Source organism: Rhopilema esculentum, chromosome 4, assembly GCF_057945365.1.
Source record: "Rhopilema esculentum isolate cy_ngs chromosome 4, ASM5794536v1, whole genome shotgun sequence".
Lineage (NCBI taxonomy): Eukaryota > Metazoa > Cnidaria > Scyphozoa > Rhizostomeae > Rhizostomatidae > Rhopilema > Rhopilema esculentum.
Genome location: NC_142818.1, coordinates 9,947,511 through 9,965,297, shown reverse-complemented (window position 1 = coordinate 9,965,297; position 17,787 = coordinate 9,947,511). Strand labels below are relative to the sequence as shown.

General features: G+C 37.0%; 1 protein-coding gene across 2 annotated transcripts in view; it reads left to right on the top strand.

Moving 5' to 3' along the window:
- LOC135691100 (uncharacterized) overlaps nucleotides 1–17,787 on the top strand; it is a 49,598-nt gene that overhangs the window by 24,260 nt on the left and 7,551 nt on the right. For both annotated transcript variants that reach the window (XM_089116127.1, XM_089116126.1), the window contains exons 11-21: nucleotides 28–258; nucleotides 420–614; nucleotides 1,675–1,836; nucleotides 2,250–2,350; nucleotides 2,674–2,895; nucleotides 6,220–6,582; nucleotides 7,851–8,027; nucleotides 8,881–9,031; nucleotides 14,579–14,883; nucleotides 15,083–15,424; nucleotides 15,772–15,993. In XM_089116127.1, coding sequence (XP_088972253.1) covers nucleotides 28–258; nucleotides 420–614; nucleotides 1,675–1,836; nucleotides 2,250–2,350; nucleotides 2,674–2,895; nucleotides 6,220–6,582; nucleotides 7,851–8,027; nucleotides 8,881–9,031; nucleotides 14,579–14,883; nucleotides 15,083–15,424; nucleotides 15,772–15,993 — 2,471 coding nt within the window. The remainder of the gene's footprint in view (nucleotides 1–27; nucleotides 259–419; nucleotides 615–1,674; nucleotides 1,837–2,249; nucleotides 2,351–2,673; nucleotides 2,896–6,219; nucleotides 6,583–7,850; nucleotides 8,028–8,880; nucleotides 9,032–14,578; nucleotides 14,884–15,082; nucleotides 15,425–15,771; nucleotides 15,994–17,787) is intronic.

Here is a 17,787-nt window from a genome sequence, read left to right as displayed (position 1 = left end):
TAATCTTTTGAAATCTCTACATTTCAGAGTGTGCTGGGTTTGATTTAGAGGCGTCGAAAGTTAAGAAAAGCGAAACCAAAGCGACCAAAAAATTAAAAATAGGGGCCACAATTGATGCTACACTCGCCATCGCAGCATTCAAGCTGCCGCCAGGAGCAACGCTTTCCTTCATCCTTACCGCTTGTGGCAAGGTAGGAGATTCAACGGTATGCGGCTCAGCGGTCCAGAACATCACAACCAGTTCACCGCCTTCGTCTTGTAAGTTATGCGTTGCTATTCTAATAGAGTCTTCAATCCATTCTTAGCAAATGTGTAAATCCGATGCAGTCCAACTTCCTTTGTTAATAATGCTACGGCCACTGTATTAGATTTTAACTCTTTATCATATGATTAAACCTGCCCTTTTCTTCATCACAAAGGTGTTTTTGCAGTCAGCCCTAGCAGTGGTATTGCTTTTCAAACACTGTTCACATTTGAAGCTTCATACTGCAATGATGATGCTCCGGACAAGCCTTTGAAATACATTTTTGGTTTCCTTGACGAAAGTGGTAAGGAAAATGCAATAAATGATGCTGGAGAAGATAGTCAGTTATCAGATGTTAGGTCCAGGTCAGGTGAGTATTTTCATGTTTAGCTTTGAGAAACTAACAAGTCTTTTTTGTCTCTATCTAACGCTCAAAGGTTAGTTTCCAAAAGGCACCAACGCAAAAAATTGGCATTGCCAAAAACTGTTTGTTTATTCTAATGTGTTTTGTGAACATGGAAAACAACCAGAATAAGCTTTTGATAGAAACGTCTAACGAGGAATATAGTTGTATCAGTGCTGTATTAACCAGGGGGCACACTGGGCACAGTGCCAAGGGCCCCTAGTGTTTGTGGGGCCCCAAATCTCCTGGAATAGCTCGATTTTTTCAAAAATGGATACAAGATTAATAACGCCAATTACATCTTAAAATCAGCTCTGGATGCCCTCATTTTTTTGTAAGAAACAAAGGTCGCTGTTGAGTACTCCAGGACTCTCATTGTGACATGTGATAAAAATCCACATTTTAGGCAAACATATTTTACTTTTTGCCCACCTGCAGCCATTATCGCATTGCATCATTTTTTCAGAATAATCAAATGACCATGCTACTAATATGTACGAGAAACTCTCTGGGGAGCCTGCAAGATTTTAAGAAATTGGCAAATGTGCACCCTACGCCTTCCGTGCCCCTAGTTCGCTCAATTTGATTGGTATCAAAATAGCTGAACGCTGTCTCCGAGTTGTTTCGTTATTTTTTTCACTGGTAGAGAGAGAGTGTCCATCTTTCTCAGCTTGCAAATATTGCTTTAGTATTCTTAAAAATTGGGAAAGGTACAAACATTACCTTTGAAAAGCAAGCCTATCGCCCATTTCTTATTGAAGCCCTTTTTTGAGGGACATGCTGCTGAAATATTTTCAAACACAACGATTTGACTCATTTTTTAAAAAAAAATTCACACCTATTGTAGGAAAGGAAGAAAGCTAGGACCACCATAAAGAATGTAATTCTGGGATGTAAAGGGTGTGCCTTGCAGATCAACATATTTTATTGAATAGATTCTAAAAGATACGTGCGAGGAATGTTTGGGAACAATTTAGCTGTAAATTATTATTACTTCTTTAGTTTTAATTGATTTTATTAAATTTAGGAATACTGACTGCATATGTCAAGGTGATGGACAAAAACGGGGACAGTGTACGTCTTGAGTTCACAATCAACGTCAGCAAGCGTGCAATCCCGCCCTCTGAGGTCACAGCACAGGTTTCAATCATAGCTGACACAGCATCTATTGACATCACTGTTGCAGCATGTAAATAGCTCTTTTAATAATATATCATATTGATAAAAGCTCTTTACTTCCCTTGCAAAAATAAGACTCGTCCCTTCTTACAGTTTTTCTCCACAAATACGATTTTTATCAGAGCTACATGATTCAAGAAGTTTATTTTCATTGGATGGATTTTAAACGTTTCATTGGCTAAATGTCCGCTGATTATAAATCTTTTCTAGCTAGTGTGAATAACAAATTTTTTGTTTGAATATCGTTTTTCGATTACAGATTTCTAAATTCTGATCCATAATAATATTTCTTACAGTTTCTCACCTTTAGTTATTTTTGATGATGATAATAATAACAATAATTCATAATTTTTATATGGTTGTTTCTCTCTTTGCTTTGTTTATACTTGCATTAATTTAGCTTTTTTCATCGTTGTTTCTCAGACCAAATAACGATTCTGATCGAATCAAGTGATGTAATCGCTGATGAAAACAGTGAGGAAGCCGAAGAAAAACGACAAGCTCAATCAACCGCTCTTGCAGTGGTAAGAAAAAAATAGCAAAACATTTTCCCGTCTTAATAATTTTCCTATATCGTGTTTCAATACTTCGCTTTTTACATTCAAATATATCCAAAATATCCTTTTCAATCAACTAATTTAATTTACTGGATGGGACATGGTGTTTCTGTAGTGCCATTTATGTTCTTCCGTGGAAGTGATTTCTATCAAATCTTGCAAAGGGCTATTGAGGGTTTGACATGAAACATTCAAAGCTTTTTTGGTATCTTTACATTGGTTTTCGAAAAATTCAATTTTTCTTCTTTTTAGTGGTTAAAATTACTAATAAGAAACGTTTTCTTTTTTAGGTTAGTAGAAATACAAATGGTGTGAAAACAAGTTCACAGAAGGTGATCGTCGCAATTTCAGTTAAATCCTGTTTCAAGGGAATGACAAAGAAGAACGCACGCCCGGAAATGGTTAAGACTATGTCAAAAATCTTTGTACAGTTTGTTGTTACCGAAAAGAAAACTTCACGTAGAAGGAGATCTGTAACACCAGCACCAGTCACACCGATAACAGTGTCAGAGGTAAATATTTCATTACTTTTATCCGTTAGAGGCAAAAAAGATATGTGGCCAGTGGCGGCAATTATGGCGAGCATTGGGGAGTCGCAGGAAGCCCTCACCAATCAGCGTTCTCGTCGGGAATTTCGGGCTTTCGTCAGATAATTGTTTAAACGTTTAAAGTGCCGAAGGCCCATCCAAGACAAACCCATTTTTAAGGTGCAGCGATAATCTATTTGTGCAGCAATAAAACGCCTTGTGTGCTGATAAACAGATGAAACATGCAGCGATAAAACTATAAGTTAAGCCTGGTTCACACGGGTGAAGCAAGAGCTGAAGTAAGCGAAGTAGGCATGCGTAGTTAAAACATTTTGGATGAAGCAAGGAATGAAGCAAAATGTGAATTAAGCCGTTCACACACGCGCAAGCAAATTAGTCAAATCTGATGTAAAAGCATAGGCTTCCTTAGTCGGCTTCAGACGAATCTTTCATAAACAACGAGGTGGTCAGTGATGTGAACAAAAATGGACGGGAAAGAAGTTTTACTTTCATTTAGATACTTGTTCTAAAACGTCGAATACATAGACGAAAGCAGCTACAGACGAAAGCAGACCCGGCAGGAGGGCTCAGTTAGTTGGTCTAATGTATATCATGAATGTTCCTGAAAGAAGAAAATGGGCCGTAATCTCTGATTCTGGGATGTGTGAAATGTACCATTTTCTCTGAATTTGCCAAAATTTTATAACCTTTTTCACTGAGAACATTTAAACTTGAGCAAGTATTTTTTAATCCAATTCATGTAAGAACCATTCTATTTTTTTATACCTATGGTGAAAGGCATACTAAGGAGAGAATTCACTAAATCTGTTTATGACAACGATGCCTTTATGGTACTTGATACAAAATAACAAAATAAGACAGCTGTAAAACTTTAAATGCAACACATTGCTTACTTCACAACACTGTGTTCTATGTGTTTTATGAAGAAGTGGAAAAGTTGTATCAAATTCCAAATAATACCTTGCAATGAGTACAAACTAGCATAGGCTTAAATTTGATGCTACTGCAAAATTCGTGGTACTTCAATTGCCATTGATTTACCAAAAAAAATTATCTGTAGCATCGTATCAGTAACTTCCAATCCCTTTTGTTGTTCATCTGACTGAGAAATCAACCCTTTTTTCAAGATTATATTTCCTAGAATTCCATCTTTCACACAACCCTTTTTCAGAGCTTTTTGGAACTCACATGATATACTGAATGAGCCCACCGGGAAAGCAGCCCACGGTTCCAAAAATTCGTATTTCTAAAAATACTTTCCAACGTATCGTAAAAAACAAGGTGTTGTCTTACAGCTTTTGCAAATTCTTCTTCCTCCATGTTGTACTTGCTGCATGCAGATTATATTTTTACCACGTGACTCTGTATTCATTTCAATGTGTACGCGCTGCGTACGTCGTTCACACTACAAAACTTATTGAGCAAGCACGAGGCAAAGGTGAAACAGACCCAGCAGTGAAGCAAGATTATCAAATCGTTTTGATATTCTTGCTTCAACGCATGCTTCATGCTTAATGTTTGCTTCACTTGCTTCATGTGTGTTCACACTTCACTTGCTTCTGCTTCAGCTCTTGCTTCACATGTGTGAACCAGGCTTTAAAGTAAAAGAGAGCGAATAATCCGTATTTTTCACAAACTTTGATAGGAGACTTGAGGGATCAGGTGCAAGGAACCTCATAGAGTAAAAAAGTAGATTTGAAGAATTGAATTAATCAAACATAACAGAAGTATGGCTAAAATACTAAACTATTTTAAGCGAAAGTTGATGACTGCAAAAAATCATTCTTGAGTGTATTTTAAGCTAATCTAAAGGGCGTGTTTGCCAAAATGTTCTGCTTGCTTCGATCTGCAGGAGATCTGCCATTTCCCCCTTTTCCCCAGAGCCCTCTATGACCTCTTCGTGCCCTTGAACATACGTGATGCACTATTAGCTAGTACTAAATAATCAAACAAACATAATATGACAAAATCAAAACTGCTTGCGAATTGCATATCTTATTTCCATTCCGCAAAGATTAGCCAAACTTTCCCTTGATTTCTTCCAAACAAAAGTTTTTTCAAACATATATTCCTCTGAAAAAAGAAATAAAACTAGGTAGAAAATGAAAAAAAGGAAAAAAGATAAAAAGCAGAAAATGAACTTCAATGTTTAATTTACTGCTATTTTTTAGTTTATGTGTCTTGAATGACTTGTCAGAAGTTTAATCGGTCGACCTCCTGTATCATCAATGGTTTTAGATGAGATATCAATCACGACATCAAAAACCATTAATAGATTGGTTTCCAAGCTACTAAATTAAAAGGCGTGGTCCGAAAATTTTTCAAGGGTCCCGCCAAAATATCCCCTATTTTCATTAAAATGTGCAGTTAAAAAACTTGTCCACATTACACAAAAGAACACTTAAATGTAGTGCAAGATGTTATCTTGTTGAAAAACGTGGACCTGAGTCAACGCCCACCTTTTTACGGAAGTGTACATACCGCGCAACGTAGCGTTGTCGTGTGAATAACATTCTGATATGTGATATGAAATAAATTACTGTTGGATTTTCTTAAATTTTGACCACATAACATAAAAGAGCACAAAATACTTCGAAATAGACAAAATCTGCTAATTATGTCAAAAGTCAGTTGAGATATGGCCAATTAAAGATATGAAGTTTGCTAAAGTTATGAACATAGGCCAAATTACAGAGATTTGATTAGGAACAAACCTGTGCTCATGTGACCATAGCTCAGCTCATTCGTAATTTTTCAAGCTGGTCTTTCAGGTTTTGGTATCCAAATTCAAAAATTCTAAAAATTGAATTTTGTGACATCATCCATTGAAATCTCAATGCCCAAGAAACTGTATAAAAATAAATCCATGTGAACGGGAATAGTTTTCGTAACAAAATGGGTTAGAATCCGATGCTAAAACGTATTTTAAATCCCTTGAATAGGTTCTTAGCTACTTAGGACTTTTTTTGCTCAAATTTTTTTTATTTAGCCCCACTACATATGATGCCTAAATTACTCACTTTAAAAAAATTGTTATCAGAGTTTAGTTTATGAAAACATGTAATGAGTTTACCATTTCGTAATAGTTTTGTCTTCATGTTAATTGAGTTTTCTGCATGAAAAATAATTCACTACCTCTTTCCAATGCTAATTTACCATAAAATAATTTGCAAAAAGCAAACAGATTCAAAGTGTTAATAACTTCAATTGTAAGTGCTAGAAGATTGTTTCATAAAGATTGCTTGATCAAATTTGTTTCTTTATAATTATTTCGATAATCTCTCCTAGGCACAAACCTACCTGGAACCATTCCATACCCTTGATCCAGATAAAACAGATGATGACACTCTAACCGCAAAGAATAACTTTCTCATCCTCTTGCCCAGCCTCCTCAAAGGCATGTGCAGAAACTCTCTGTTCAATGTACCTCCTTCCGTGGCCAAAACTACGACTGCCGTTCTCCAAACTTTCAAAGTTGATTTTGGTTCAACCGGTAACAGTGAGATTCAACTGGGATGCACTGACTGCACGAGTATGATTAAAAACGCCTCTTACTTGCAGCTCGGACAGACGGTAATTGACGAGTATTCTTCATTTGATTGCAATCCTAATGATGACAACTGCACAGGAGCTTGCATTGCATCCGCACAGGTTAGTAGACTCAGCATTTTATGCAGCATTTCGGCAGTAATATGACAGCGAACGTTTTATCTTGTTTAATGATATGTTCGATTTTCAAACTTGGTTAGCTTGATGTTTAATTATCCTCAAGCTAATTATATCTATTTTTATAATAATTGAAATCTTCTCTGAATCAGACTGTTTATAAATAATAAGTGGAAAGAAGAAAGCATATTCCAAAATAGGCGTTTTCCGGCGTTTTAATAGGCGTGGTCTAACACATTCTTGGTCATGCCCTTTTCAGCCCTCCTACTTTTATATTGGTGCGCAAAGCCTGAATTGAAACTCCTAATACACTGTTATTATCTAATGCTAATGGTCATTTTGAACTACATGTATCAAAAAGAGGAACGATATGAATTTTGGCAAAAAAGATTAGTACTTCTGTGCCCTTCAATAGGAGGCTTCTTCAATTAGGCATCGATTATTCCAGACTTCTTCATTGACATTTACAAAACTCGGATTAAACGTTACTCAAATTGTGCAAGTCCAGCTGTTGCTAGCCTTTGATTTTAAGGTGCTAAAAAGTTGAAATTTGTTAAAGGATTTTCTTGTCAGCAGTGACTAGAGATACGAAGTTGTGCTAAAATTAATTTATATATTGAAGTTTTTATTCTTATTTTCAATTTAAGGCATTAATTTTTAATAGTTTCATTAATCTATCAAATATTCCGTGTCGATAAAAAGTTGAAGTTGTAAAAGTAAGCAGTGACTGGAGATAAGAAGTTCTGCTCAAATTTATTTCTATATTGAAGTTTTTATTCTTATTTAGATAGTCTCGTTTATCTATCATATACATCGTCTTATTGCTAGTATCAAGTTTTGTTTGCAAGCTGTATTGCTACAGTCCGGTGATGAAGTCAAGAACTAAATCCAGTTCGTTTCGAAAGCAAGAACAACATTTGAAATTTCTTCTTTAAATAATTTGTACATCATTGCTCTTTGTCAACCTAAAATTGATGTTCATATCTCTTTACTTTGTTATTGACAACAACAAATTCTTACGTTAATGTCTCCTAACGTAGTTAATGATAAAAAATTCTTACCAGCTAATCTTTAGTGGTGAATTTGGTAGCTTAAAGATTTGATTCAAGAGAGGGAAGATACAAACAAAGAGGCGCTATTCATTAGATCATTGTCATGGCATCAAAGATGACATGTTCTTTGTGTATTGACTTACGTACCATACCACTTTTTAGCCTTCATTAGTATCCTCATGTGTAATTTTTTCAACATAGATGCCGCTGGATTACCTGTCAACTCCTCCTGTTTCAAAACGTCTCAGTGCTGTTCTTCTCATTCAATTTTGGAATCCTGACGAAATGTATGCAGCTGAAGAGCTAACTCCTTCGGCACTTGCAAACCCAATGATTGTTAAGATGCCTCTCCAGACTACAACACTGGCTACATACGTGGTAAGTTACTGCATCTTATACTACCACCAAGTTGGTAAGTCAGGTCAGGTAAGTTAGATCGTCTTCATTGGGTAAGGCAGTGAGCCTAGCAAGGCTTTCGTTTCCAGACCGGATTTGACAGATTAGCTGTGTTTTTATCCATTTCAAGTGTATAACCCGAGGAGCAAATCACTCCAAGAAAATCTCGTACACCTTTTGTGAAAATCCTATTGTTTTATCTGACAATCCCCAGAAATCCTTTTGTTTTAGGGAAAATCTCGTTCGCTATTTTCAAGAGTGAATTGCCCCTCGGTATAACCTTCGCCATTTGTCGATGAACATCAGAGATTTTTCTTAATCAGAGCTGACTTAAAGTTCTCGTTTCTTGTCGAATGCCAATTTGAAGGTTTGCCTTGAGTCAAATAAATTAATGAGCACCAAACACTTTGGCAACCAGTTTGCCAATCCACGTATCTCTGGGATGATGTCTCAAACCTTTGACGGCAGTCACTCGCTTTGCTGACCTTTATTCATCCCTCTTTTTATTGTATTGTAGATTATTTAACGTTAGATTTTAAAATAGTGAATATACACTAATTAAGACTAACATGAAGCAATTTCAAGGATTGCATAAGAAAGTTCATTTACTGCAAAACGAGCATGCGCATTTGTTTTCAAGGAACCAAGTTTTGATCAAAGTCTTAAATTGTCTAGTATTTTGTGCTGTCTTTATTGATTACGAGAGTGAATTCCAGATTTTAGGCCCTTGAAAACTTAATGATCTGATACCATTATTGGTAGTTCTGGCTTTAAGATCTTTTATTGCAACTAACGTTCTTTATCAATACCTTGACTCATTCTCATGTTTCTGCAGTGCAAGCTGTGGGATTCAGCATCAAAGACATGGGGTGAATCTGGTACAATGACGGTGTCACAGACTTTAATAACTGTTAGTAACACCAGCTACATCAAATGTGCCATCAACCAAACTGGCTATGTCTCTATATTCGAAGGGCCGCCATTGCGTATGTATTTATTTGTTCTTCTTTCCATGACTTTATCTCATGATAATGAAAGTTTAGCTTGGTCATTAAAAAATTTTGAACTACTTATAATCTTGGGGACGACTGCATTTTAGCGACCCACTTTTTGTTTTCTGGTCGGAAGTTGAATTGAATTGAATTGAAATGAATTGAATTGAACCTTTTGATCTAGCCTGTTTTCTGAAACAATCGAAAGTTCAAATCACAGAAATTTTGCCAGTTAAGGATTCACTTTCGTACAATTGCAGTTATACGTCAGTTTATTTTGCTATCTTGGGGCTACCGTCACCAAAGCCCCGTTAATTCATCATTAATTGATTAATTTATTCCATATCAGTTATGAACGAATGTTTTCGTTTCTGCGAATCTTCATTCTCACTGTTGCTCGTGTCATCGTTGCTCGTGTCATCGTTGCTCGTGTCATCGTTACAGCGTTGAATTTTCTTACATCAACCCTACCTTAGCCTGTGCCCCAGTTCACAGCATTTTTTTCATTTCTTTTCAGTTTAACTACAAGATTACGTTGAGCTTTGTCTCTGTCAATATCCTCCTGTCTATTGGTCTTATTTGCAATATATTTTAGCCTAGCTCTGGTCATCGTGGTTTTCTTTAGCTCTTTAGTCATATGAGGCTTGTTGTTTCCCCTGACCACCGCTGTTTTCTTCGGGGCATGCTTATCAAGGATTTTCGTGATGGCCCCTTCAAATTCCTCGCAGTTGTCTATTTTACTTGTTTGGAGGCTATAATTGTCTTCAGCTAGAAAAAATTGGATCCGCCTTCACCGAGTGGCTGGATTTCGTATCAGGTGTACCCCAAAGCTCTGTTTGGCTTCTTTGTTGTTTAACATTTACGTCAGTGATTTGATATATTTCATCAAAAATACAGATTTTTGCAATGTTGCAGATGACAATACCATTAACTTTAGGGTAGTGATTTGGATGGAATTATTATTGACATAGAAGAAGATCTATGTCAAGCTCTAAAATGGTTCGAATCAAACATAATGGTAGATAATCCATCTAAGTTCCAGATGATGCTCCTTGAAACCAAACTTGAAACAGAATTTGCATTGAAATAAATGGAAATACCTTCTACTCATCAGACAGTGCTAAACTTCTTGGCGTCACAATCGATGCTGGCCTTAGATTTGAACAACACATCAAAACTCTATTTCGTAAGATAAATCAAAATGTGAAAGCAATTTTTCCTAGGGTGGCTAACTCCCTAGATATAGGCAAGGCAAAATTACTATACAATTCCTTTCTGCTATCAAATTTCAACTATTGTCCTCTCAATTGGATTTTCTGTGGAAAGTAATGTAATAAGGAGATAAATCGAGTACATAAACATGCACTACGCGCGCTGTTTTTTATTATGAATCCACCTTTGAATGTCTCCTCACAAAGAACAATGAAATAGCCATCCACACCAAAAACTTACAGAAATTAATGACAGAGATATAAAAATAATTAAATCACGAAAGTCCATCGTTCATAAAAGAATTTTTCGTACAGAGGGAGTTGAGTTATGATTAACGAATAAAGAACACGCTGCAATTTCCACCTACCAACACGACATCATTTGGAATAAACTTATTGGCATTCCCGGAGAGCATTCTCTGGAACACATTGCCTGATACGATAACAAATGTGGACAACGTATCCAAATTTAAAAAAGGCATACATGCCTGGAATGGAGACAAATGTAACTGTAAAATATGTATGTATATAAATAGTTGGTATTTATTAGTTTTACATAATTATCTATGTATATTAACTATTGCTCCAACCAAATGTAAATAAAGAGATTATTATTATTATTATTGTTATTATTATTATTGGTCGTTGAGCTTTGGCGCACAGATGCCATCGTGCACGGCTCTCGTTTTATAGCTATTTAACTGCCTGGATACTTACATCAACGGATTCAAATACTACTTATTTTTTTATTGTGTCAACAAAGTATCTTTTTTTGAATATGTTTCGTTCGTTCGTGCTTTGGATATTGCTGTTTTTCGCAATTTGTTCGTTCTGCGGTAAAGAATTTCAGGCCTTAGGCCGCCATACATGGAGGTGCAAGCGACGGTTGGACAACAATGACAGTGGCCCGTCGGGATCAATTAACATTCCATTTATTGAAATAGAAAATGAAAGCGCGTCTGTCATCAACGAAAGAATTGTCAAATGCTCCTGTGGTAAAGAATGCAAGGGGATGAAAGGATTGAAAATGCATCAAAGGAGATGTCGAGTCATTAGCGGTTTCCAAAGTGACGACACTTTCGAACAGGTATCAGAGGAAACCCTAGACAATGAGATTGTACTGGCCGATATCTCTTTGAATGAATATTTTGAACTGAAACCTGGCGTTTGTCTTCCAAGGTCAAACGAAGAATGGACTGTCGCTAACGAATACTTCAAATACTTTTTTACAATCAACCCCATGGACCTGTCCTCAATTGATCAATCCATACAGTCAATGAATCAAGTAATTTATAATTATTTCAGAGATACTTGCGGATTTGTAGAAGAAGTAAATGAAGAACTTGCTGCAAAATATCAAGACCATGGTACCAAAAAATTGAAAAAAGAACTACAGTTATTGAAAAGAAACGGCGCACCTATCATTGAAATTAAATACGTTTCACGGCTTTTACGACAACGACTTAACTCATCTGCTTCTACCGTAGTTAAAAACATCTCAAATCACGATAACTTCATTTCAAAGAGTTTTTGGGGATACGTCAAACGCGTTCTCCAAACAAGCTCGACTCTGCTGCCATCCTTTTCCAAAGATCAATGCTCTCAGTATTTCTTTAAAATGTTTTCTTCTCTGTTGCCATGCAAAAACTTTTCTATTCCTTCATGGATTCCATCTCTTAGGGAGCCTGACCACCCTTTTCCTTTGGAGCCTCCTTCTTATGAAAAGATCACATCAGTAATTCGGCGTATGAAATCTTCAGCCACTCCATGTCCCCGTGACAAAATTTCCATCATTGTTTTTAAACGATGTCCATATTTACGCTCTTTGATAACAAATATCATTCATAATATCTGGCTCTCTGGAAAAGTTCCTTTAGAGTGGAAAAAGGCATGCACTATCCTAATTCACAAAAAGGGTAGCAATGACGATCCAGCAAACTTCAGGCCAATCACTCTTGAGCCAGTGCCTTTGAAAATCTTCACATCATGCCTGCGTGACAGTCTATTTAATTTTCTTAAAGTTAATGGTCTCATTGAGCACGAAATACAAAAAGGCTTCACCTCTAATATTTCAGGGACCTTAGAGCATACTGCCATGATGGCTCAGGTCATAAACAAAGCTCGTATCAAGCAACGTTCACTAGTTGTCACTCTTCTCGATCTTAAAAATGCATTTGGAGAAGTACATCATAATTTGATACCCACTGTACTGTCTTATCATCATATCCCTGACAACATACAGCTTCTTATCTCTAGCCTTTACACCGATTTTAAAACCTCTATCATCACAAGCCACTATAATACTCCTGCTATTCCAGTCCGTCGCGGTGTTCTTCAAGGCGACTGCCTCAGTCCTCTACTATTTAATCTATGCTTCAACACATTCATACAGTACATAAAAGCTGAAAAATACAAACAGTTAGGTTTCTCCCCACATGATCAGAACGACCGTATGTTTCAACCAGTCCATTGGTTTCAATTCGCAGACGATGCTGCCGTTATCACCAGCAATGAGAAAGAAAACCAACTTCTACTGAATTGTTTCACTCGCTGGTGCCAATGGGCTAACATGATCATACGTGTCGATAAATGCATCACTTTTGGAATAAAGAAATTTTCCACACGTTCTCTTCAGTATCAACCTAAGCTTTTCATAAACAACGAATCTATCCCACCTGTCTCGAATGGAAATTCTTTTAAGTACCTCGGTCGTCATTTTGACTTTGAAATGACAAACCAAGAACATAAATCTGATCTTTTATCATCACTGTCCAACATGCTCAAGCAAATTGATTCCCAGCCTCTACATGCAAAAAATAAGTTGCTTCTTTATCACAACTTTGTTCTTTCTAAAATCTCTTGGAACCTTACTGTAGCAGATCTTTCAAAGACGTGGGTTGTCGAGAATCTTGACAGCCTCGTATCCAAATACATCCGCCAGTGGCTCGACCTCCCAATAAGTGCTACCTTGAGTAGCATTATTCTTTCTAAAAACCAGTTTGGACTCAGCCTAACTTTACCATCCGCCAAATTCCTACAGTGTCAAACTATTTTACGCAACGCATTGAAATCTTCACCAAACGATAACATTCGCTCTTTATGGAAAAATACCAGCAGTAGCACAAATATACAATATGATATATATAGGAACACGAAAGAAGCATTAAAGGCTGTCCAGCAAGAACATAAAGATCGTCTGCAAAACATTCTAACTTCCCAAGGATCTTTATTGTCACATCTTTTTAACCAGGATCTTTCACAAATAAACAAACTTTGGTCCAAGGTGCAAAGTAGCATGCCTCAGAATATTTTCAATTTCACCATAAGGTACCTGAACAATACCCTTGCCACACAGAAAAACTTGAAAAAGTGGAACTTGAGCCAGACTTCTGATTGTTCTTTCTGTTTTCTGCCAGAAACCCTCCTTCACGTTGTTTCTGGCTGCAAAACATACCTGGAACAAGGCCGATACACCTGGCGTCATAACTCTATCTTAAACTTTCTAGCTACGTCTCTTAAAGCTGTTAATGAATCTACCATCTACGCTGATATACCTGGCTATCTTTCACCATCAATCATAACTGGAGAAAACCTTCGCCCAGATCTTCTCTTGAAGACTAACAACAATTACCTATACATCTTAGAGCTTACTGTTGGTTTTGAATCCAATCTTGACACAAATGCAACAAGAAAACACAGCAAGTATGCTTCTCTCCTATCTGACTTACAGCGAAAGTTCAAATGTGTCTCTTTTGTGAATCTTTCTATGAGCTCTCTTGGCATCTTTGGCAATTCCTGCATCTCTTTCTTCAAAATGTGTGACTCTCTCTCCATCGATCAACAACAAAAACGGTATCTCATCTCTAAACTTTCCAAAATTGCCATTCGTACTACGTACTACATATTTTGTTGCAAAAATAAACCATGGACAAATCCGGAATTACATCCGTTTTAATTTTGGTTGTTTTATTTTTCTCAGTTTTTTCTTTTACCTTACGATTGTTATAGTTTTTTCTTGTAAAACCAGGCTAGCCAATTGCAAATTACCTTGTAATAGTGAGATTTGTAATTGTAGTTTAAGTTGAATTGAAAATGAAATGTTTCCATTATTAGGTTGTAGCAATTCAATTCAACTTCTGACAGAAAACAAAAAATTGGGTTGCTAAACTGCAGTCTAGCCCAATCTTGACGGTATGATGATTACTGTAGCCAGCGAGGCCTTTCTTGGTCGTCATAGTTACCTTGTATGGCTTTTTGTGTATTTTTATGATTCATGAAACCGATCCTGAGCTCCTTCAAATATTCATGCTTTGATTGGTTATTTTCTTAGCAACAACAGTACCACCTACCACGCCTTCAACACCACCAACAACAACGCAGTCGACAGCGGGAAAACCAAGAATCAAGTGCCGGTTCTCCTTTGCTCTCACATGCTCAAGCTACTTTAACTCATCGACGAAAGACAAGTTTGAAAAGTCAGTCAAATCTGAGTGTGCAAAGAAAATGAATCTACAAGAGCGAGCATTGGAGAATTTTCAAGCGACCTGTGGAAGCATAATCATCAGTTTTGATATCGTTGGCTTGGCATCAAATGCCACCCTTGCATCGGTTATTGCCTCTGTGCATCTTTTGAAGGTAAGGTCAATGTGAAGAATGCAGGTTTTTGATTGTCAAGAAAACTGTTTTCTCGTCTCGTCTTGACGATATACTGTCTAATACACTGGTTTTCCATGATACCAAAATATGGAATATTTTAGGTGACAATGTATGTACATTAGGATTTCCTACCTTACATTAGCATCTCGTCTTTAAAAGTTGGTTTCTTTGTTTTTAGTCTCTGATTGAGAGTGGCTCACTGAGCATCAAATTATATGACAATCGGACCATAACAGCCAGCACGTCCGGTTTCATTATCGTATATCCGACTACAACCGGACCGCCAACAACTGCACCGGCTACAACCGAACTGTCTACAGCTGGACCGGCAACAACTGCACCGGCTACAACCAAACTGTCTACAGCTGGACCGGCTACAACCGAACTGTCTACAGCTGGACCGGCAACAACCATTGCCACAACCAAAAACACTACAACCGCACCTTCAACAGCACTGAAAACAACAACATCAAGTGACGATATCGCTGATGTAAACAGTAAGGAAGCCGCTCTTACAGTGGTAAGAAGAAACAAGCAAAAACATTTTTCCTTTTAAAAATTTTGCTATAAAGTTGTTTTAATCTATAGTATTTTCACATTCAATTCTATCCAAAATATTGACTCAAATCAAAGATTTTTATTTACTGAATGAAACAAAGAGTATGTTTAATGGGAAACTGATTTATTTTATGGTTCCATTTCTGCTCTTGAAGATTATTGAAGAGTTATCAAAGGCTTAACAATTATTACTGCAGAGAAGTCCAAAGTTTTTTTGGTTTCTTAACATAGGTTTTCGTTGAATTCTATTTTTCTATTTTTGTGCTACTAGTATACAAAAATACTAATAAGAAACGTTTCCTTTTTTAGGTTAGTAAAAATACATTCAGTATGAAATCAAGCATGGAGAGGACGGTCGTCGCTAATTCAGTTCAATCCTGTTTCAAGGGAATGACAAAGAAGAACGCGCCTCCTAGAATGGTTAAGACTATGTCAAAAATCTTTTTACAGTTCGTTGCTACTGCAATGACAACTTCACGTTTAAAAAGATCTGTAACACCAGCGCAAGTAACACCGATAACAGGGTCAGAGGTAAATTTATTAATACTTTTAACGGTTAAGAAGACATGTGACTAACTCAAAGGCAGTGGAATTTCTAGGGCGGACTATGGGGGCATGACCCATCAAGAGTTTTTTCTAGCCCTTTGCATGGCCACCCTAGTTTTATCTTGATATTTTGACGATCAATTTTCAAAGCTAATTAGCCTTTTATTTTTAGTAGTATGGCTCTTATGCTGATATTCTAATATTTATGCATTATTCTCTGACGTGTTCCTGAAATTTGTTACACCTTGACCATTGTCATGTCGTGGTCATGTCAAAGTAAAAACAGATGCAACCATTGGGCATAATGATTCAAATAAGCAATTATTCTCTGGAATCTTCATTGGGCCTAAATCTACGTACATTAACAACAACAAATTTTGTCAAAATTTCGTAGAACTTCGTCGATGAAACATTCGGACAACTTTTCAGCATTTCGTCGTGGATATTTGACAAAAAAATACAACATTGTGCGAGGATGGTTCAGTTGTTAGAGGCGCTGACTACAGACCCAAGGGTCTGTGGTTCGAGTCCCTGGCATGACCAAACTTTCACCCAGAGTAAGGAGAGTCGCTAGCTCTCTGTAATTCCAGGCGTAGGAATCATGAGGTGTGGTCACATCGAGAGAAAGGACCAGGACACTGTTCAATAAGCATAAGCTTCTCAGTGTCCTAAAAACTACCTTCGGAAGCTAGGTAGCAAACAATACAAACCACAACATATTGCCAAATTTTCAGAGGCAAAGTCACACAGGTAGCTTTATATTCAATCCCATAGGTACCGGAGTCTCTAACCTAAATCTTTAAGGAATGAAAGTTTATATGAAAAGAGTATAATTAAAAGTATAAGTTTAAATTTAGGTATAAGATTCGGATAGCAAAAGACCATATCCAACAGGAAAAGTTGGTCTCTAAATTGTGCGTTTTGTAGAATTCAAAATCTTGGTTGAAAAGTGCAGAACCTTGAACGAATGAAAGAAATAGCACAGTGGAGTAAAGTTAGAGCAGAAGTGTAGCCAATTAGAACAGAACACAGTTAGAATACAGTTAGAACAGAACACAGTTAGAACAGTAGTGTAGCCAGGGTGGTAAGGTTGAGAGGAGGGGTTGGGCAAAGGCAAGTTGAGCATGGAATATTGGGGTCCTCACCCCTTTGGACCAAAGATAAAGCCTTTTTCAATCAAACCAACGAGATTTTTTGCGATTAGGGATGGCGTCCGCCCCTAGCTACGCCACCGAGTTAGATATTGAATAGATCAGAAGGATACATAATTTTGATTCCTAACCTCGTGTAATTTTTCTATGCGAATTCTCAAAACTCTTGAATGCACGAATTTCGTAGTGACAAAATTTCGTCTCATTTTGAATTTAGTCAAAGAAAATTTCGTCAAAATATTTGTCCGAAATTATGTCACGACGAAGTTTTTTGTAGTTAATGTATATTGTAGATATTTAAGTGCAGATTCTGGTAAAGCTAGATTCGCCACTGCTTAAAAGGGAAGTTGCGGAGAAGCTACAAGGCAAGGGTTTCCAAACTCAAGACCCTTGTGCCCTGTGTAACTGTTCTGTCTACACGATAGCGGATTCATTTTGTATCGCGTCGCTTTTGCTACCGCATAGGCGTTCTTTTCGCACGACCTCAAAGCGATTTTTATGTAGACGTAGAAACATTTTTAACAATAATTTATGGTTCACAACCCGGAGCGTGGCATTGTCTTGTGAATATCGTGTGAACCGGTATCGTGTGAACAGGACTAAATTCCGTATCGGAATGGGTTAAAAT